This window comes from Phoca vitulina, unplaced genomic scaffold, assembly GCF_004348235.1.
Source record: "Phoca vitulina isolate PV1807 unplaced genomic scaffold, GSC_HSeal_1.0 scaffold52, whole genome shotgun sequence".
Lineage (NCBI taxonomy): Eukaryota > Metazoa > Chordata > Mammalia > Carnivora > Phocidae > Phoca > Phoca vitulina.
In genome coordinates, this window is record NW_022589755.1 from 4220334 (window position 1) to 4243474 (window position 23141).

At 40.1% G+C, this 23141-nt stretch overlaps 1 protein-coding gene across 4 annotated transcripts in view; it reads left to right on the top strand.

The window, feature by feature from the left end:
- The window catches only part of LOC116622203 (putative protein ZNF720), a 132976-nt gene that overhangs the window by 83191 nt on the left and 26644 nt on the right, over positions 1–23141 (top strand). The window contains exons 6-7 of one of the 4 annotated variants that reach the window (XM_032388471.1): positions 11693–11739; positions 13955–14095. The exons of 1 other annotated variant lie outside the window; for it this stretch is intronic. In XM_032388471.1, the coding sequence (XP_032244362.1) occupies positions 11693–11739; positions 13955–14002 (95 nt within the window). In that variant the 3' untranslated portion in view covers positions 14003–14095. Of the gene's footprint in view, positions 1–9546; positions 9699–11692; positions 11740–13954; positions 18303–23141 lie in introns of those variants that run through there. 2 more of the 4 variants (XM_032388470.1, XM_032388472.1) reach the window with 2 other exon arrangements.

A 23141-nucleotide genomic window follows, 5' to 3' on the forward strand; every position in this document is an offset into this window, starting at 1 on the left:
CTGGGTGGCTCAGTTGGTTAAGCGACTGCCTTCGGCTCAGGCCATGATCCTGGAGTCCCTGGATCGAGTCCCGCATCGGGCTCCCTGCTCAGCAGGGAGCCTGCTTCTCCCTCTGACCTTCCCCCATCTCATGTGCTCTCTCTCTCTGTCTCAAATAAATAAATAAAATCTAAAAAAAAAAAAAAAAAAAAAAGAAATCGGTAAAATGAAGTTGTGTCACAGTCATATTCACATTTGACATTTGTTCAATTCAGGGATAATAATTCATTTTTCAGTAGCTATTATTTGGTGGTCACCTAGATCATGAGAAGACTGCTGTATATGTATAGAAAAGATGTTTATTGGGGCGCCTGGGTGGCTCAGTCGTTAGGCGTCTGCCTTCGGCTCAGGTCATGATCCCAGGGTCTGGGATCGAGCCCCGCATCGGGCTCCCTGCTCCGCGGGGAGCCTGCTTCTCCCTCTCCCACTCCCCCTGCTTGTGTTCCCTCTCTCGCTGTGTCTCTCTCTGTCAAATAAATAAATAAAATCTTAAAAAGAAAAGATGTTTATTTTGTGTTACGTACACAGTGAGTAGGGAGATGCTCAGATCTGATAAAATGGCTCAGATATCTTAGAGTGTACTCTGATTTTTCCATTTCTTCTTTCTGGTATTTTCTACCTGTAGACATTGTGCTTATACTTGCTCTCTCATGGCCCCAGGATACCTGCCCTACCACCAGGCTTCAAATCATGATCCAGGCAGCAAAGGAGGCAGTGTAAGTCTGATAGGACTTAAGAAATTTGAGGGTTTGTTTTTTTTTTTTTTAATTACTTGAATGAGAGAGCACGAAAGAGCACAAGCAGTGGGAATAGGGAGAGGGAGAAGCAGGCTCCCCGCTGAGCAGGGGGCCCTATGCGGGCTCAGTACTGGGACCCTGGGATCATGACCTGAGCAGAAGGCAGACGCTTAACCGACTGAGCCACGCATGCATGCTAGGACTTAAAAAATTTGATTTGAAGCCTTTCTGTTTTTGTTCAGGGAAGGTCATCCTCCCCAGGGCACTAGTCCCTCCATGCCAGTAACCAGTACTTTGTCAGAGTTTCCAGTCTCAGTAGAAAGATATAACTCTAGCACAGGTGGACATAGGAGATGTTTGTGAATGGCTCTTGTTCTCTGAACTTTTTCCCAGCATCTGACAGAAAGGCAATCACACTTTGCCTTGAAACCAGGTGTTACAAAAATCCCCTGAAATTTAGAGTATCCTTAACCTTAATGCACAGGTCTTTTATTCTGCCTGTAAATGGCGTGCTGATGAAGAGCTGCTTAAGCCTGCAATTATTTATGGTCTTATGGTAAAATCATCAAATACAGCATCATAGTGAGAATGCTATATTCAATCCCATTTTAATATATAATATGTATTAATGTCTTGAATGCATTTCATAACTTGATAAAGTATTTATGTAAGTTCCAATTCACTTTAATTTGGATTGTTTTCATTTAGGAATGTGAACAGAAGTGTTATTGGGCGTGATCTCAGGAAGCTCAAGGAGGGTATTGAGAGAAGGGAGACATGGAAGTGGAGGAAGCCAAGATAGAGTGTGTTAGAGTCGGATTCATTAATGAATAAAGAAAATATGTATTGTGTATTTTGTGTGTGTGTGTATGTATGTTGTGTTTTTGTGTCACAAGAGTAACATGACCACAAGCATAGAGGGTTTCTAAGAGTGACTTCTGTTCGGATAACTCAGGATTGACTTGTGACTTAGTTCCTGCAGAGGCTGTCAAATTTAGCCTACGTCAGAATCACCAGAAGTACTTGTAAATCTTGGATTGCTGTGCCTAGCCCCACATTACCATGTCAGTGGTTCTGGGGTGCAGCCCCAAAATTTCCTTTCCTGTATGTTCCCAGGTGCCTGTCTAGGTAACACATGTTGAGAACCCATGTCTGGGGACACCTTTATAGTTGTGTTCTTCAGGAAGGGTATTAGCCTGTGCAAAATGTAGTCAGACACAGAGGTGTGTAGTCTTGGTTCTCCGGGTGTGAAAGTGGACTCATGTGTGCTGGGCCTTTCCTGTGTTTTTACCTTGGATACCTGATCTCTGGTTCTGGTCCTTAGTACTCAAGTGAAAGCCATTCATTTGCATGTGTTTGGTTTGGGCTGGAATTTTCGCTTTGAAGTCTCATGGAGGCCGATGTGTATAAAGACTTCCCGGGGAACAAGAGGAAAGAGAATCCAAGCACAGGTCACCTTCTGGAAGGGCATTTGACCTGCGTGCCTCATGTTCATGTGTAGGGTGTCCAGGTTCAAACCCTGACTCTACCAATATTGAAATGATCACTATACCTTCTTTTAACTTAACTATTTTTGTCAATAAGAGGAGAATAATATTAGCAGTAATACATAGAACCAAGAACATTAAATACATTAAAATAGATAAAGCATTAATAACCATGGGACATACATGGTACGTACTATGCAAAGGAATGTGTGAGACTTCAGTAAATATTTTTGAATTTATTTTTCATGAGAAAGGTAGCCCAGAAGTCACGTTTCATGCTGAATCCTCTCTGTTGGAATGTAAATATTGAACCTTGGAATAGAACCAAATAGCCTGTGTGCGTTTGAAAATTGGAAAGATTCCTCTGGTCCAGATTTTTCTTGGAATCCTTCTTCTTATGTTCACAGAGGGCAGACGTGTGTGCATTGGGAGCTGTGGGCTCCTGAGTGTTTTCCCAGCCAATACTTGCAAGTCCCTAATCAGGTGGGACCATGGATTATGCTCAAACATTTGGCAGGACTGAAGGCCATTCTCTGTTGCTGGGCAGTACAATAGGCTAGGCTCTGAGACTGCCCCAGGTCACTGTTCAAGCTCCCTGCTCATGCAGAGAGAGGTTATGCTCAACACTTGGGCAATGCTGCTGGCTTGGCGCTCTCTCCCGTAGGCATGTGACGTAGGCTCTGCGGTTGCCCAGGATTGCTGGGGGGGTGGGGGTGACTAGAGGCTATGCTCAGCAGTGGGAAGTGACTTCCAATTTGCATACTTGCTCAGATAGAGCCCAAGAATGTCCTCCATGCTCTAGTTCACCCTGTTGGCTGGAGACCCAAGTCAGGCCCAGCTGCTGACAAATTTCCTTAACCAGGTGGGTTCATCTCTGTTCTGCAAGTGGGCAGTCACTGTGATCTCTGATTGGGTGTCGCTGCAAGGTGGACTGCAGTCTGGTCTGTCAGTGTTTTAAGATCTGAGCACTGGTTGCTGTAAGCCCTACCCACCTTTCCATGCCTCTGTGATCCCCAGTGGTCCAGCACCACAGATTCCTCCAGGAATCCCCATGAGGCCAGACGTAGGTGGGCCTCCCAGGAAGCAGCTTGCCATTTGGAGAATGCTGGATGCCCACCACCCTCTTTTTCTTGGTGGAGGAATTAATAGTTCCAGGTGGTGAGTCATGGTAGGGAACTGTGCTGGCCTGAGGCCAGGGGTGGAGGCTGGGGAAGTAGGTGCATTGTGGTCAATGTGAAATTAACCCTTAATTAACCTAAATTAACCTCTTAACCCTTCTAATGCTGTGCTTGTTGATCTCTGTGGTCCAGGGGGTGTTTCAGCCTCACGCCTCAGTACTGAGATTTATCCGGTGATGTTTTATGTGAATAGTTGGTACTTGAGCTTATTATGAGAAGTACTGATGTGGCAACTACGTATTTGAGCATCTTTTTTTTTAAGAGAAGGTGAGAGACATGTGGGAGAGGCAAAGGGAGAGAGAGAGAATCCCAAGCAGGCTCCATGCCTACCATGGAACTGGATATGGGGCTCGATCTCACAACCCTGAGATCATGACTTGCGCTGAAATCAAAGTTTAGACACTTACCTGACTGAGCCACCCAGGAGGCTCTGTTTCACCATCCTGGTGATGTCAACCCTTTGTGATGATTATGTTAATCTCTCATGAGCTAAAAATAAATTTTTCCCTATATACATGTATTTATATGTCTATATTTTTATATATGTGTGTGTGTATAAATATGCACACACATAAATATAGATTATGTTATCTTCCAATTTGAATATTGAAATGCTGTATATTTAGATATTGAAAAATAACACTATGAATTACAGTGACAAACCCCGTTAGTTTTGAGGATTTTAATATATGATATTTATATTGCCATGCCAGTTGTTTGGTTGGTTACCACTATATGGGGTGTTTTTATTTGTTTCTTTTTTCCAGTTCTTTCCTCCTGTGTTCGTTATGGCTTTAGGAAAATTCCAGTGGAATATATTCAAGCAAAGTTTAGTGTTACCAGGAACATTTGGTTTATTTATGTTTAATATTCTAATGAAGATAGTGGGGTTTTTATTTACCAAGTTTTTTATGCTTATCCTTACACCCTATTTTTTCATTATTTGTTTGCTATGTTGTCCTGTGTGTATTTTAAGAAAATAATTATACATTTCATTCTTTTTCTGTGAACTTTGTATACTCAGGACTATATTGCTTTAGCTAGAAATGAAAGCACGCTTTAGAAAAAAAGGCTTTTTAAATATAGTCACAGTGTGAAATTACATTCTTTTAATTTCAACTTGTCAGTATATGTACATTGTGATACTTATCTATTTACTTACCTGTTTTTTGATGGTGTGTGTTTTTTTTAAAGTAAATATGTGGAAATCGTAAGTAAACAGCTCAGGGGAATTACACAAACTGATTACATCTCTATAAGCCACTGAGATCAAGAAACAGAATATGATTTGTCCTCTAAAATTCCCTTTGAGCTCTTCAGTAACTTTCCCCAAAGCTCAGCACTCTTTTAACATGTAAGGCAAGAGATTGCTGTCCCCATATTTGTACTTAATATAAAAGTTTGGGCAACAGGAGCTCTTTTGTATTTGGCTTTTTTTCTTTCCGTCTATTGTTTGAATTTATCTGTATTCCTGCATCATTCATTAGAATGGATCTATCCAATTCCACTGTGAATATCAAATGACTGCATCATTCTACTGTTACTGGACAGGGGGATGGTTCTCAGTGTAGGACTATCATGAACAGTACTGGCATGTAAAATTGGTAATTTGTCTTTTAGTGAAACATGTACAAATATCTGCTGCCCATATATGTGGGAGTGCATTGTTGGTAAATATGTTTAGATATGTTCACCTTTTAGAGATACTACCAAACACTTTGCAAAAATTTTGTACCAATCTTCACACACACCAGCAGTGTATGGGTTTCTGGTTTATCCACAGATTTTCTGAGACTTGGTAGTTTATGTCATTTTCACAATCAGCTTCTGGTTGCTATGTGATGTTACCAAGTGGTGGTTTTATTTGCTTTTTTGTTGTTGTTCTTGTTTCCTGTTAGTATGGAATTAGGTTAACCTTTGGATAGTCTCCTTTTCGAAGTGTCTAGTTAGTTGTACCTTTTTACTGTCGTGATTTTTTTTTTTAAGAGTTATTTATTTTTTAGACGGAGAGAGACAAAGCGGGAGGGACAGAGGGAGAGAGAATCTGAAGAAGACTCTACACTGAGCACGGAGCCTGACGTGGGGCTCGATCTCATGAGCCTGAGATCACGACCTGAGCCAAAACCAAGAGTCCCACACTTAAGGGACCATGCCACCCAGGGACCCCAATTGTTGTGATATCTTTTTCTTTAGGCTTTGTAGTTATATATATATATATACTGAGAATGAGTCCTTTGTCTTCTTTCTTACTCTACCTGTATTTTTATCTTTAGAGATTGTGATTCAGAGAAGTTCTTATATTTTTTTAAGATTTATTTATTTATTTGAGAGAGAAAGAGTGCGTGCACAGGGGGAGGGGCCAAGGGAAAGGGAGAGAATCACAAGCAGACTCCAGCCGAGCCTGGATCTGGATGCGGGGCTCTATCTCATGACCCAAGCTGAAATCAAGAGTTGGACGCTTAACTGACTGAGCCCCCAGGTGCCCTGAGTTCTTAATTTTAATGTAATCCAATTTTTCATTTCACCCTTAATGGTTAGTGATTTTTCTCATTTTTAGAAATCTTCTCTCATACCAAGACCACAGAGATAGAATCCTTTGTGTTTTTCTAAAAAAAAATCATTATCTTTACAATTTCAATCAGAAATCTATGAAAAATCAGTATGTTGCATGGTTTGTGTAGTAAATTGAAGTTTTATATTCTTTTTTCTTTTTTCCCATCCAATTTGAGAACAAATTGACATGTATTCTGAAAATGTTCTATTGTGCTTTCTTTTCATTTGCTTGCACAACTCTTCACATGCATTAACATCACCACAATCTTGGAGCAGCCTGCTCCTGTGATCTGTCTCCATCTTTTCCTGTCTCTAGTGATGTTTAGCCATCTCCCAGGACCATACACACAATGTCAGTTTTTTTTTTTTTAAAGATTTTTTATTTTATTTTTTGACAGAGAGAGACTGCGAGAGAGGGGACACAAGTGGGGGGAGTGGGAGAGGGAGAAGCAGGCTTCCCGCTGAGCAGGGAGCCCGATGTGGGGCTCTGTCCCAGGACTTTGGGATCATGACCTGAGCCGAAGGCAGACGCTTAACGACTGAGCCACCCAGGTGCCCCACAATGTCAGTTTTGATGTCATGCACCTCTTTGCTCTGATGAATGATTCTTCCTATTTCCCATAGCAGAATGGCCTCCAGAGGCTTGTCCGTAGCAAAAATTTACTTGTTATAGATTATAGCTGGAATCTTGGCAACCTGATAGCTGGTTTACCATTATCTCTCTCCTTACTTCACTGGAGGTAAAGTTCTACAGGTTTTATGGCCAGGCACAGGAGTATAGTGAACTCATTGGTCATTGTCTCTAAAGGAGTCCCACCCACAGTGCCAGATTTTGGGTGGAAGTATTTCTGCCGTGGTTCCAGATACACACTTACTTGGTATGTTTACGGAGTGGCCAAGGGGTGTGTTCACTGCGGTACAATGTGTGTCTTGGGTGTCTTCCAGACCATTAAGATTAGCTGCTCGTTAGAAGGAGCTTAACGTAGAAGCTTCCAGGTACATTGAATTTTTCATTTTCTTCTGTCACTGCCAAATAGGCAGTGAAACAGCGTACAGGAGAATGAATTTTGGATCCTGTCGTGAATAGCAGAAGAAAGTCATACATTTGGTGTGTACAGCATTTTTATTCCTTGAAATCATGCTGTGAGCTCATGATCTGGATCAGAGGTTCCTCGATTTTCATCCAGTAGAGGCACACATAGTAGGTGAAGTGTATTCATAGGATGGTTTCCTCCAGATCTTCACCTATGTTCAGGGCCACCCAAAGTATTTTTTTCCTTGTGACCACCTCTGTTTTACTTTACACCATCTCGCTCATCTTTTAGGCCTGTGCTTTAATATTCCCCCAATAATGGTTGATAAACACCTCTGCCCCAGTCCTGTGCCCTGTTTTCCATTTTTCAGTCCTTTTACTGTAATAATCCATGATTCCAGTGTATCCATTATGTACTTTGCCTGGGTGAGGAGTACAATATCCTCTCATCCTGTACATACCTCTCGTACCTGTAAGGTGTACGCTTTCACACCGTTTAGTGTTTATTTACCTATGTCCCTTAGAAAGCTCACTATAGGAATTTAAGGTAGACCCTCAGGGGTATTCGGATTTCTTCACCTGGTTGAATGCAAGACACATGGTGACATTGCAGGAGTGAATACAGCTCACCTGATTCTTCTGCATGTTTCTTGCTGATCATAGCCTTGGAAAACGTTTCTTGATGCAAACTGAATAGATGTGATCCCAGATCCTGTGTCAGATTAATGAATGTTTTTTTTTTTTTTTTAAAGATTTTATTTATTTATTTATTTAGAGAGAATGAGAGACAGAGAGCAGGAGAGGGGGAGGGTCAGAGGGAGAGGCAGACTCCCCGCCGAGCAGGGAGCCCGATGCGGGACCCGATCCCGGGACTCCAGGATCATGACCTGAGCCGAAGGCAGTCGCTTAACCAACTGAGCCACCCAGGCGCCCAGATTAATGAATGTTTAATGAGGTGGTGTACATATGGGAAAATTAGGCAAGAGCTATGCCTGGGTCAAAGTGACTGGTAGATATTGTTGGGAGATGATTCTCTATGGTTTTAAGTTTCTCCATGTGTTACGGATGGAGGCACTGAAAATTTTTATTCTAATTGTCATTCCATTGATGCTTGTGTATAAAAAGGCTTTGGACTATAGTGACAGTATCTGACTTTTGGGTAGAGGACAGGTTTGTTTATTGTACAAGAAAATATGTCTCTTTTCATGATAAAAGTTTGGACAGATATGCTAGATGTTCCTCTCAGATATTGGGGTTTCCTATGCTCAGAGTCTCACAGATATGACACAAACCCACTGCATGTGCAGCATCTACCTGTAGGAAGTGTGGGTGGGAGGCTGGCAAGTAAAATTAGTGTGATCAAAATGTTGATGATGTTTGCTGTGTCATGAGCCATAAGATGCTTGGACTTTGATCTAGGAGTCTCCTGTCTTCTGCCGCACTGGAAAATTGTTAGAGTCCAACTAGTTACATTACGGAATGTGTGTAGTCATGGAATTTTTATAGTTCTCAGGGTTGTTGATGGACTTTATTCAAAAGAAAGAAATACAGATATACATTTATTTATGTATGTATGTATGTATGTATGTATGTATGTATGTATTTATTGGTTCAACTACTTTCTTCAGAACTTGCATGTAAAGAAAGCTAATCTACTCTCCAGATGAAGCTCATCCTAGGTATTCATGGTAGGATTTCGATTTAGGAATGCAAATTTATAAATAACACAATGGATAAAATGTAAATTGTGGAGGAGAGTGTGTGTAGCAGGTTGGAGAAGTAAATAGGAGGACATGGGAAAGCCTAGAGTCCCCACAGGCTGAGCAACCCGGGAGGTAAATGGAAGAACAGTAATTTTTGTTAGAGCTTCTTAGATTGTTTTTCCCACAAGATGCTCTCTCTCATTTCTCAACCATTAACATGTATTTAATAACGGCCACATGTCTCATGAAGGCTTTTCTGTATAAGTGAATTCTTTTGGGGATATTGGAAAGGGCAACTGATTTTCCTGGCTGTGTTGATTTTAGGCAAAGTCAATTTTTAGGAGGAGGCTCGCATGGAAAACAGAAGAGATTCTGTACCCTGAAGCAGCGGGCATTAGTAAAAGTATAGGGAAAACGTGGTATTTTTAAAGACTATGGAATCTGTGCGGTCCATGCTAAGAAATCCACTGTTGCCCCAGAAGCAGATTGTTCCTGTATTACTTGTCAAAGTGGGAGCTATTTCCAAGAATATGTTTGGCATGGCGACTGGAAGAAGGAGAAATAAAAGGAGCCCCAGGGAGGAGTGGCGGATCCTGTTCACCCTGCAGGAGTGACATTAGGTTGAATGAAAAGTGAAGGGAGGGAAGGACTCCAGGCCCACCTCTTTGGTCCTCTTCCCTACGTTGAGGGACTCTTTGTTCATCTTCTCTGATGCAGACCTGGAATTTTCTGTAGAGCATACATTCTCAAGGTTTGACTGCCCGGAACTGCTAGTGTGCTTCAGATTACAGAAGTATTTTTTGTTTTTGTTTTAAGTATATTTAGTGCTCTTCATTGAACTGAAGCTGGATTCCATGCAGCCTTGATTCAGTCTCTTGGTTCCCATGTGAGGTGTGCCTCCTTTTTCTCCACCACCTAGAAAGGAATCATTTTTATCACTCTTTGGCTAAACCTGAGAGATAAATGAGGTAAGGGAGCCATAGATTCAGCCCTGGTGTTAAATGAACTTTGCCTATTCTTCTTCCACTTGACTAGATCAATAACTTTGTGTTTGTTTGTTTGTTTGTTTGTCTTAAAGGTTTATTTATTTATTAGAGAGAGAGCAGGGGGAGGTGCAGAGTTACAAGCAGACTCCCTGCTGAGCCCAGAGCCCTATGCGGGGTTCCACATGGGGTTTCACCGGGTGCTCAATTCCAGGACCCTGAGTTCAGGACCTGAGCTGAAGTCAGTCTCTTAACCAAGTTAAGCACCCAGGCGCCCCTAGATCATTCATGTTTGTACACAGATGTATCTTGCTATGGGCCCTCGCAGGTTAGAATAGAAGAACATCATCCTTGGAGACAAAAATTGGAGAGGACATCGGTCAACATGAGGACTAGGACTTGTATCAAAACTCCCAGTTCATCTGTGTTCCAGTGGAGAAATCCCACAGTGTTTGAGGAACCCTCGAGGACGTTATGAAGTGAGGGCAGGGTACCTACAGGAGATGAGAGTTCCACGATTCTTGTACATTGGTTAATCTCCCATGTCTGGGTCTCTGGAAAAGCCTCTGTGATTGAGCTGATCAAAATGCAGAGAGGAGCCTGTGAAAGCCTGTGATCACACACGAAAGACATAGTTTACATATACTATTCCAGATTACAGTGTCTGGGTCCTATATGTGACTTGATATTTGAATAAAATGGATGTTTTCAGGTTTCCATTTAGAGTATGATTTACTTAGTTGTTGTTTTAGACATTTATTTCATAGCACTTGTTATGTTTCCTTTGAAGAACCTTAGGCACCTGACACCAGTGTGACCCATTACAGGTTCATGCACTTCATTTCCGCTGTCCTGTATGTCACATTCCTCCACTATAAGATTAATAATTTTTCTCAGTTATCATCACATACCTTGGGAGGATTTACTGAAAGACGTACATAAATCATCTCATTTAATCTGGAAACTCCCTTCTGTTTCACTTTGTAGTCTGCTTTCAAAATGAAGTCTCTCTCCTGAGACCAACTCTTCCTTAGCATTTCTCTGTTGCTCTGTGGAAGGAAAGCATGCATCATCTATGTTCCACTGCCCTAGAATTGTAAAATATACCTTGGCACAAAGGTAAATGAGCAAAAACTTTCAATACTATAAGAGACTCCAAAACAATAGGTATTTCATTTCTATCATTGTGTGTTTGTCTCTGTGGTGTGTTTGCAAGACACAAAACCCTTCATCCACAAATAGATTTGTAAGTTTTATGCCCCTGAAGACATTTCTTAGATTCAAGGACAATAAAAAAAATTCTGATCTATCATTTTTATTCTTTTTATTTTTATTTGTAATTTTTTCTGTGTTATGTTTTATCCTTACCTCTTTTAGTTGATATGTTCTGTGATTTAATGATGTTTGCATTCCCATTGTCACTTTGCAGCCTACTGTGAACCTTCTTTTAGAGGTGCCTCTGTTTACTGGTCTCTGTTCCTCTTACACGAATTCAACGTCAGACAATCTGGGTAAAACTCAGGCTCTACTATTACTGAAGTTTTGCCAAGATATTTTTTTGAAAGATGAAGAACAATTCTACTCTTTACATAGGTTAGTGTGGATTCGTGGGTGAATTTTTGAAAAAATGTTAGAATGTTATGTAGTGGATAGTATGTGTTCAAGAAGAATTGTTTCTGTTCTTGATGTTAGAAGTTGTAATTTCTACAATATTCTCTAAGTTCAAAATCATTCATGATTTCCTTTATTTTTTTTTTAATTTAATATTGTGGCTCTTGAACTAAGATGTTGGCATCACTTGCTAGCTTGTGGGGAATATGGAAACTCAGACCCAACCTAGAAATCCAAATCAGAATATGAATTTTAACAAGATCTTCAGTTAATTGTCATACACATTAACACGCTCTTCCATTAGTCTATCCCTATCTTTATAGTTCATTATTTTGTTAACTGTGTCTTTGTAATATGTTTTAAATCAGGAACTGAGGTGCCACCAATGAACTCTTCATTTTCAAGATTGTTCTGGGTATGTGTTATCCTGTGACATCCATATGAATGTTAGGAGGGGTTTTGTTCTTTCTGCCAAAATTGGCATTTGGATTTTGCTAGAGACTGCATTACTTTCAATGTTATGTTATTATTTATTCTGATCTGTATTTTGTTTATTTCTGATTTTTCTTTGTTATTTCCTTCCTCATCTAAATATCAGTGATGTTTCTTCTTTTCTAGTTCGTGGTGGTATAATATTAAGTTGCTTATTTGAACCTTTATTTATTTATTTATTTATTTATTTATTTATTTATTTGACAGAGAGAGACACAGCGAGAGAGGGAACACAAGCAGGGGGAGTGGGAGAGGGAGAAGCAGGCTGCCCGCTGAGCAGGGAGCCCGATGCGGGGCTCGATCCCAGGACCCTGGGATCATGACCTGAGCCGAAGGCAGACGCTTAACAACTGAGCCACCCAGGCACCCCTGAACCTTTTTTCTTAAGCATTTAAGCATAAGAAAATTAAAAAATGGAATGTCTACTAGGGAAAATTGGCAGAAATAAACAATATAAGTGATAAAAAAATGAAATAGCATAAAAATGAAAATAAGGATTCTATAGGGTTTTCTTTTTTTTTCTTTAAGATTTTATTTATTTATTTGACAGAGAGAGACACAGCGAGAGAGGGAACACAAGCAGGAGGAGTGGGAGAGGGAGAAGCAGGCTTCCCGCGTAGCATGGAGCCCGATGCAGGGCTCAGTCCCAGGACCCCGGGACCATGACTTGAGCCAAAGGCAGACGCTTAACAACTGAGCCACCTAGGTGCCCCTCTTTAGGGTTTTCTATTGATCATGTCATCTGTGAACAGAGATAGTTTTCTTTCTCTTTTCAGTTGGATTCCTTTTATGTATTTTTTCTTGCCTAATTGTTTTGACTAGAATATCTAGTACTATGTTGATTGGAAGTGAGGAAGTCTCTTTATTACCTTGTTTCTGATTATAGAGTTTTCAGTCTTTTACTATCAAATATGTTAGATATCTGCTTTTTGTACATATATGGCCTTTATTAGGTGGGGGTTAGTTTCTTTCTATTCCTACTATTGAGTATTTTTAATCATGAAATGGTGTCCCGTATGCTCACATTCTTGTTCTACATGAATTAATATGATGTCATGTTTGATCTTCATTCTATTAATGTGCAATCTTAAGTTTATAGATTTCGGCATATTGAAACACACTTGAATTCCAGGAAGAATTCTCACTTGATTATGTTGTAAAATAGTAAAATGTGCTTTTGATTCAGTCTGCTTCCTTTTATTGTGGCATTTACATGGCTATTCTTTAATTTAGCAATTTGTAGTTTTCTTTGCTTACAGTATCTTCCTTGGCTTTGTTAACATGGTAATGCTGGTGTCACAGAGTGTTTGATAATTTCCCTTCTCTTCACCTCTTGGAAATGCTGGAGGGATTTGAAGTACTTTCTCATTAAATATTTCTTTGAATTATCCAGTGAATTCATCTGGCACAGGACTTCTTCTTTGTCGGGCTTTTTTTTTTTTCGTCTTTTTCAATCTACTCAGTAGTGATAGATCAGGGTTTTTGTTTTGTTTTGTTTTAAATTCATGATGGAGTCAGGTAGGTTGTACTTTTTTTTTTTTTTTTTTTTTTTTAGGTTGTACGTTTTTTTAAAAATTTATACACCTTGTTTGGTTATCTATCTCTGGGCATATAATTATCCATCATCACCTCTTATAATTTTTTTATTTCTATGGTATCGGTTATACTGTGTCTGCTTTCACTTCACTTCTGATTTTAGTTGGTCTTCTCTCTTTCATTCTTACTTGATTTAGTTAAAAGTATGTCAGTGCTTTTGCTCTTTTCTGAAAACCAACTCTTCCTATTGTTGATATTTTTCTGTTTTTGCTATATCTTATCTTACTTGTATTTTAAGTTTAAATTTAGTTCCTGCTGCTAATTTTAGGCTCAATTGGTACTTTTCCTGATTTTTTAGGTATAGGAAAGTGATGTGTGCTCCAGCATGACAATATTACAGAACTGTATGTTAGGCTATGTTACGGGTATATGTCTGCAAGTTTATGTGTCCCTGGAGGAATGAAGTCCTGATGATTCCTTCTCGGCCATCTTGCGGAAGTTCTCTGATTGATTTTATTTTTCCATATTAGACGTTTTCATTATATTCATCTGAGAATAGTAAGTGGAATGATTTTACTTTTCTCTTATTCAATATCTTTCAGCTGTATCTTCACATGGCACCCAGAATTTCCTGCCAAAGCTGTGCATAGAAGCTTCTTTCCAAAACGTGGCAGTGGGTAGATATAAACATAGTGCCCTTGACAATTTACACTTAATGATAGACTGGAAAAATGATGGGGAGAGTGAAGGGCATGAAAGATATCATGAAGGACATATCCAAACTGAGACAACTGTCCATAATATGAATCTCACTACCCAAAATGATGAAGGATATAAAACACTTTGGAAAACATCCCTTCTTAATCCTGCTTCTTCTGCAAAGCAGTTTGTTTCTGTAAGCAAGGGCTTAAATCAAATGGTCAAACATACATACCTGGAGAACGAAAAGTTGGAAAATCTGGAAAGTTATCTAGTTCATGCTGAAAATAATTATTTGAACCATTTTGAAAGTAGGATTGGATTGACATTTGAGTCAAATATTTCTGAAAATCAGAGATTTAAAAATGAAGAACAAAGTGCTATGTGGGATCCATTTGAGAGGTCCTTCACCAAGGAGTTGACTCTACAAAATTACCAGAACATATTCAATGAAAACAGAATTGCTCAATGTAGCGAATCTGCAAAAAAATTTAACCAGCGTTCAAATGTTTATAAACCTGTGAGGACTCATTTTCCAGAGAACCATTTTAATTTTGATAAATTTGAGGAAGTCTTTTATCAAAGCTCCAACCTTATTATATATAAGAGTATCCCTTTGGGAGAGAATCCTTATAAATATAACGAATATGGGAAATCTGTTAACCAGTCCTCCAATGTTGGTGATTATCAGAGAATTCACATGGAAAAAAACTCATACAGATGTAATAAACCTGGGAACGTGTTTAGCCAAGCATCAGGACTAAACATACATAACACAGCCGCTACTGGACAGAAAACTTACATTTGTGAAGAATGTGGCAAAGCCTTTGACTGGCACTCAACACTATCTCAACATCAACCAATGCCTACTAGAGAGAAACCTTACCAATGTAAAGAATGTGGAAAGGCCTTTAACCAGCTCTCAATGCTTACTCGACATCAAAGAATTCATACTGGAGAGAAACCTTACCAATGTGAAGAATGTGGCAAGTCCTTTAACCAGCACTCAAACCTTACTCAGCATCACAGAATTCATACTGGAGAGAAACCATACAAATGTAAAGAATGTGGCCAGGCCTTTAACCATCACTCAAGCCTTACTCAACATCACAGAATCCACAGTGGTGAAAAACCTTACATATGTAAAGAATGTGGAAAGGCCTTTAACCTGCATTCAAACCTCACTCAACATCACAGAATTCATACTGGAGAGAAACCTTACATATGTAAAGAATGTGGCAAGGCCTTTAACCGGCACTCGTACCTTATTCGACATCACAGAATTCATACTGGAGAGAGACCTTACCAATGTAAAGAATGTGGCAAGGCCTTTAACCAACACTCAAAGCTTACTGAACATCACAGAATTCATACTGGAGAGAGACCTTTTGTATGCAAAGAATGTGGCAAAGCCTTTAACCGGCACTCACACCTGACTCGACATCACAGAATTCATACTGGAGAGAGACCTTACATATGTAAGGAATGTGGCCATGCCTTTATCCAGCACTCACACTTGCGTCAACATCACAGAACTCATACTTGATGATGGAAACCTTACCTAAGTAAAGAATGTGGGAAGGCCTTTAATCACTGTTCAACCTTTACTCATTACCACAGAATTCATAGTGGAACAAACATTACAAATGTAAAAAAGAATGTGAGAAAACATTTAAAGACTACTCACCCCTTACTCCACATCAGAGAATTCATAGTGGAGAGGAACCATAAAGTTGTTAAGAATGTGACAAGGCCTTTAAGCAACGTTAAACCCTGCTTCCTGATCAGAGAATGTATGCTGGAGTGGATTTTGCAAATACAAAGAATTTGGCCTTGCCTTTAATAAGAGGTCCAGCCTCATTGAACATCACAGAATTCATACTGGGGAAAAAGTTAGAAATGTAAAGAACATGGGAAACTTTTAAACTGCTCAACCCTTTTCTGTATCTCAGAGTTTATACTGAGGAGAAAGAGTGCTCGCGTCGGCAGCACATACACTGAGGAGAAAGATTACAATATAAGGAGTGTCGCAAGCCTCCAGCTGGAATTCACAAATTGCTCAACATCTTAGTTATCATACAGGATAGAAACTGTAAAATGCAGACAAAGTTGCAGTGCCTTTAACTGGAATTCAGTCTATACTCAGTATCCCAAAATACATCCTAGATTCAAACCCTAGAAACATAATGAATGAGGAAAGACCTTCATTTTAAATATTCACTGTAGCAAACACCAGAGAGTACATAAATGAAAGTAACTTGAAAGATGTAAATATTTAGAAATGTATGTAAGTGAACATCAAATGTCAATATCACAGAAATCAAGTAGAAGGCAGTATGGGAATTAATCTATTCAGATGTTACCTAAAAATATTCCTTATAAGGAATAATATAAAGTTAAACACTTAGTGTATGTGCTATTATGCTTCAAAGGTTTAAGTGGATGGATTTTTACATAAGTATAATTAATTTCAATATGTGCTTTTTTTTTCATTGATCCTCTCTGGGATTTGTGACTAGCAAATATTAATGTATTTGTACTCTCAAATCATTTCATGAAATTCATTTATTCCTAGTGGGTGTGTGAAAGTATGTGGCTGATTGTTGCTGTATCAAAGATATGAGATGCCCTTCATTTGTTGGGACTCGCATATCTCATTGTCCATGGAAGAAGAAGGACAATATAATATACGATATATGAAGAAAATCTAAATGGAGATGCTGTTTGCGGTTATAACATTAATGTCAGTTATCATGAAAGAGGTGTTCAGAACAACATTCTTCTTTTATTAAAGCTAAAGAACTTCCTGGATATTATAAATAAAATATTTTACCATCTGATTATTGAGGAAAAAGAGGTGGCAGTCCAGTAAAATACTGATGTATCCTTATAATAGCTATTGTTACAAGTAGAGAATGTCAGTTGATGTGGTTGAAATGAAGAAATCTTCACAGACATTAGAAAGAGGATAGCTAATTCTTCCCTAAAATGGTATATAATTATATATACACAAATTATATACCAATTTTTTAAGAATGACCTCATGCCTGAAAATCATGGAAATCACTACTTCCACATCATTATATCCGCATATGAGTGCTTTTTAACATTTGGATTCTGTATTTTGAATAAGGATCAGAGTGCATTTGAAATTCATAACTTAGTTCATGTGTGATCTTAATAAAACAATAATTGATTTTTAATATATTACCATGGATGAGTAATGAATGAAGTGTTATCCTACCACCAATGTTAACCTATCTAAAGGTTGTAGGTAACTGATGGAATCTATCACATATTTGGTAATGGAGTTGAATAATATACCTAGTCATCCATTTTTTCATTGTCCTTAAAGTTTAAATAATGTGTGATTATTTTTACCCTAGTTTATCTATTGTATCATTTTCTCCTCTTAGGAAATAGTGGGATATTATCATGGACATATTACAGATTATATGGGGGTCTTATTGACAAGTACTCCATAATAATGCTACTTGGGATACATTTTGTGTAGGCAGTACTTTTGCGGGGGCCTTGAACTGACACCTGCCCTTCTCACTAGTGTGTTCTCTAGACAACACTCTGCAGAGTCACAAGTTACTGTAAGTTCTGTTCACATCCCCAGTCCACCCTCATGAGCAAACATGTCCCCTGACTACCTTGACTTTCCCTCATGTGTCCTTTAGAGAAGACAGACCCCCACAGAGCTTACCTAAACCTGTTTTAGTTTGAATGACTCAATCTGGACTTAGTCTTGGGATGTTAAAGCACTGCACCATGGCCCCAAATAAAGGTATGTGCCCCACTTCATACGTGGGGGTGTTGTTTTGATTTTTCTATGAAGTAAGCATACACTCTTACTAATGCTTGGTGTGTAATAGGTACCCTATAAGTAGGAGAAACATTCCAATAGGAGTGATACTATAGCCTCAAGTAAGAGGTAGAAAATACAGACGATGAAGAATTGGCATGAATTCTGCATATGGAGAGAGGATACCTTTCCTGGGTTGCACAACTGACTCCTTGGATTTAGAAAAATAACTTCTACTTATTTTCCTAGTTATCTCCAGATCTCCAGTTCTATCCTCAGTGTTGTTTCCAGCTATTTAGGCATCACAAACATTCTTCTTCGCTTGTGCTGTGGCTAGAGTTTCCTAAGTAAACACTGAATTGAGATTAGAGAAATGGAAGGCCAATGGGTATTCAGACATTTAACACTGGGTTGTAAAACACAATGATGGCACCATCCTTAGAGAGAAAGATAAGATCTATTAAAAGAAAATGTGAGGGGCGCCTGGGCGGCTCAGTTGGTTAAGCGTCTGCCTCCGGCTCAGGTCATGATCCCAGGGTCCTGGGATTGAACCCCACGTCGGACTCCCTGCTCAGCAAGGAGTCTGCTTCTCTCTCTTGGCCTGTCTCCCCCCACATATGCAGTCTCTCTTTCTCTCAAATAAATAAAATCTTAAAAAAAAAAAATGTGAAGAACTCTTTCCAATGCGGAGAGGGAACCAGACAGAGGTGTTTCCCCCTAGCCACTGCAAAGGCACACACAGCGTTTGGTGGTGTCATCTGATGAATACATGTAATGGGGATAAGGAATTGGCAAATGTGGGTTTCTGAAGTGTAGGGGGCTTCTGTGTTTTCATGATTTAATTGAATTCCTATGTTACTGAGGACCAGATTCTTTTGGATGATGACGATGACTGTGTTTGCCCAGTTCTAGATCAGTGGTAATTGATGGAGGAAGGATATTGGATGATGTAATCATTTGGGCGTAGCTTTAAAATATCACATGGTAGGGACGCCTTTGGCTCAGTCAAGCGTCTGCCTTCAGCTCAGGTCCTGATCCCAGGGTCCTGGGATCTAGTCCCGCATTGAGCTCTTCTCTCAGCGGGGAGCCTGCTTCTCCCTCTGCCTGCTCTGCCTGCCGCTTCCCCTGCTTGTGCTCTCTCTCTCTGATAAATTAATTAAAAGTCTTTTAAAAAAAATATCCCATGGTAGGGGTGCCTGGGGGGCTCAGTCTGTTAAGCGACTGCCTTCGGCTCAGGTCATGATCCTGGGGTCCCGGGATCGAGTCCCGCATCGGGCTCCCTGCTCGGCGGGGAGTCGTCTGCTTCTCCCTCTGACCCTCCCCCCCTCATGCTCTCACTCTCTCTCAAATAAATAAAATCCTTAAAAAAAAAAAATACCCCATGGTAAAGTAGGTTTTAGAGATGAAGAAGCCTTTCAGACAGTGGCCTAGGCAGGCTCAGCAAGGCCTGTGCTGTGGGAGCCCCGAGCGCTGGTACCCCAGGTGTGTAAGCCCAGGCAAGTTTAGATCCACCGTGGATGGGGGCATTGCGTGCAAGTTGATGCACTGCTCTGCAGGACTTTCTTCCCGTCAGTCAGCCCCATAATGGGTATGGCCCCATTCTCTGGCTCTGTGCCACGGATTTCTTGGAGGAGCGGTTCAGCAGTCGGTGGCGGTGAGCATTTCTGTTCAGACATTCAGGCCCAAGTATTCCCTGATCAATGAAGGAAGAAGACATTGCGTGTATGTGTGGGTGGGTGGGGTAATGGAATATTGCTCCGCCATAAAAAGGAATTTAATCTTGCCGTTTGCAATGACATGGATGGAGCTGGAGAGTATTATGCTAAGCGAAAGAAGTCAAAGAGAAACACCATATATTTTCACTCATATGTGGAATATAAGAAACAAGCCAAGAGAAAAATAGAAGACAGGCAAATCATGAAACAGACCCTTAAGTATAGAGAAGAAACTGATGGTTACCAGAGTGGAGGTCGGTTGGGGGATGGGTGAAATAAATGATGGGCATCAAGGAGTGCATTTGTTTTGAGCACTGGGTGTTGCAGGGAATTGTTGAGTCACTATTGTACATCTGGAACTAATAGTACATTGTATATTAATAACTAACTGGAATTGAAAAAAATCTTTTTAAATGTTTTGTTTTTTACAGATTTAAGAAAACTTTTTTTTAAAAGATTTTATTTATTCATTTGAGAGCGAGAAAAAGTACAAGCAGGGGGAGGGGCAGATGGAGAGGGAGAAGCAGGCTCCCCACTGAGCAGGGAGCCTGATGCCAGACTTGATCTCAGGACCCCGAGATCATGACCTGAGCTGAAGGCAGATGCTCAACCATCCAAGCCACCCAGGCGCCCCAAGTAGACTTTTCTCCTAACTGACTTGCACCAGGGCATAAAATATACCTTTGTAAACAAATTGAAATATTTATCTTTTCTCCCTACCTGATTATTCCAGAATCCGGAAAGTCAGAGTAACTATTATATTTTAGCCAATATATGTATTTGCAATTTCAATTTCAATAAGAATCTGTTTTCATTGGGAGGAGACACAATTGAAAACACTGGTTATATAACCAAGGCTCTGACTAGAATGTCATAGCTGAGGAAGAGCTGCATAGACTCAGATATGCTGACAGCTATAAGGGACTAACATTGACTCTATGGGGCCAATAAAGCCCCCTTGGAAATATCAACCTGACACCTTGTTTACGGAGTTCCCAGCAGCCTTACCAGGAGAGCAAAGAAGGTAATTTCCTAAGAGGTGCAGGAACCCATGGATAGTTAGGGGTCTTCATGAAGAGAGGAATTTACCCAGATCTGTTGTTATTGTAGGCAAAGTCTGGTGGCAAGTTTATGGCATGGCTCCTGGTGTGGAGAGGCTATTGAGTGTTCACTCTTGAGATTCCTTATGAAAAGTTCCAGAAAAGCCATTTTTAAAGATTTGATAGGTCAAACTCTATTCTTCCTGCATTTATGTAAATAATCAGGACAAGGTTTTTTTTTTTTTTTTTTTTTATGGTTTTATTTATTTGAGAGAGGGAGAGCGAGAGAGACAGAATGAGCACAGGGGAGGGGTGAGGGGCAGAGGGAAAAGCAGGCTTTCCACCCTATAGGGAGCCTGATGCAGGGCTCTAACCCAGGACTATGAGATCATGGCCTGAGCCAAAAGCAACCACTTAACCCACTGAGCCACCCAGGTGCCCCCAGGACAAGTGTTTTTGTTAGGCTTCCTTTGCAATCAAATCAGTGTTAGTTTGGCTATCTTTGGTAAAAATGGAGATGACTATAGAGAAAAATGTGTCTCAGTAACACATGTTTATAGTTATTAGATTTTAATACTATTCATCATCAACTGGCCTACATCCTGATTTCTTCTAGACTCCTCCAATGCCGGATTTAAGTCCCCAAACTAACATTTTGATTTTTTTTAAAGATTTATTTATTTTAGAGAGGGTTGGGTGGGGCAAGGGACAAAGGGAGAGGGAGAGAGAGAATCCCAAGCAGACTCCGTGATGAGCACGGAGCCTGATGCGGGGCTCGAGCTCACAACCCTGAGATCATGACCTGAGCTAAAACCAAGAGTCTGATGCTTAATGGACTGTGCCACCCAGGTGCCCCTAACATTTTGGTATTTCTCCCACCTTTCCTACTTGGAATCATTTTAGAACTAAAATTGCCTTTTTTCCTGTAGCTCTGCGAACTTAATATAAATATCTTAATGTAAAGAAATCGTCATAATAGGTCATGTATAGACAGTATTGTGTCTCTATGGTCCACTGAAAGTATTACCAGATGCATTTGAAAAATAAACAAGGAACATCTGTCAGTTTGCCCCTACTCACCCTCACTCTATCCAAAGATACTTCCAATGTATCAGCTAGAAGTCTGTTCAACTGGCTACCCTTAGAAATCAGAATCTGGCAGGGTGCTTGGGTGACTCAGTTGGTTAAGTGTCTGCCTTCAGCACAGGTCACGATCTCAGAGCCCTGGGATCGAGCCCGGCACCGCCCTAGGCTCCCTGCTCAGCAGGGCGTCTGCTTCTCTTTCTTCTGCCCCTCCCTCTCCCTCTGCCCCTCCCCCTGCTCATGCTCTCTCTCTCTCTCTCTCTAATAAAGAAATAAAATCTTAAAAAAAAAGAAATCAGAACCTGGCTTAACATTTGATCTAATCATTAAGTAGAGTTCATTTGTTTCCATATCAATGTCTCATTTAATAACCTTACTTGAACCCCTGGGCTAACTTTGAAACATAGACCTGCATCATTGCCTCCTGAAATGATTTTGACTTTTACTGACCTATTGTCTGGAGGAAAGTCCTGGATCAGTGACATGAAGCAATCTACCAGGTCAACTTTTAATACGTGAAAGTCCCAAGGAAGTTTCATATGGGGGAACTGAAGGGGTTAAGGACAGCCTCTTCGCCCCTTCTTTATCCCCAACCCAATGTGCCAGTTTGGCCATTGGATAATTTAAGTTGAAGGCACTTAAAAACCTGCAGACTCAGGAAAACATTCCCTCCCCCCTTAACCACAGAGAAGAATCTAAAATGGGGGGGTCTTTCCAAGAATAAGAGTTATTAACAGTGAGACAGTTTACCTCAGTGACTCATCTGTAAGCACAAATATCTGCTCTTCTTACTGCCCTGTGAAGTGTTTTCCCTTCCTGTGAAGCTCCAGGCCCCTACTCTCTTTTCCTTAGTTCAGGTTGACATTTGTACCTCATCTTGCCTGACAGTCTTTTGAATTTCTGTGTCTATATGGATTCCCTGTATTTACACATACTTAATTTGATTTTCTCCTGGTAATCTGTCTCATGTTAATTTGATTCTTAGTCCAACTAGAAGGACCTTAGAGGGGACAAGTATTCTTGTTCCCTGGCAGAGGATTTAATTTTAATGCCTCATTTCCTGGCATCCTATTTAAAGTATAAAAAGAAGGTGCAGCAGTGCGAAGTACTTGTACCGTACTTGACATGTCTTAGCTCTGTTTTTGTCACTATTTCAGAAAGTCCATTATTTGTTTCCTGCATGGTTCCTATTCTCTCAGTGTCTCCTTTAAAAGGTCCTAAGTAGTAGTCAAAATAGGTATCACACTTGATTTGTTTAGCTTAATAGTTGGCTCTCTGGATGATGATGCATAAGTACACTAATTATTTCAAGGGGTCCTCATTTAAACCACCTCAGCATTAAGATCATTAGTATAATTTTCTGTTTACTTAGAGACTTGAAACTATGTAATGTATGTGTGTTAAACATCAATCTCACCAGATTGTTGGAAGGCCTTTCTCC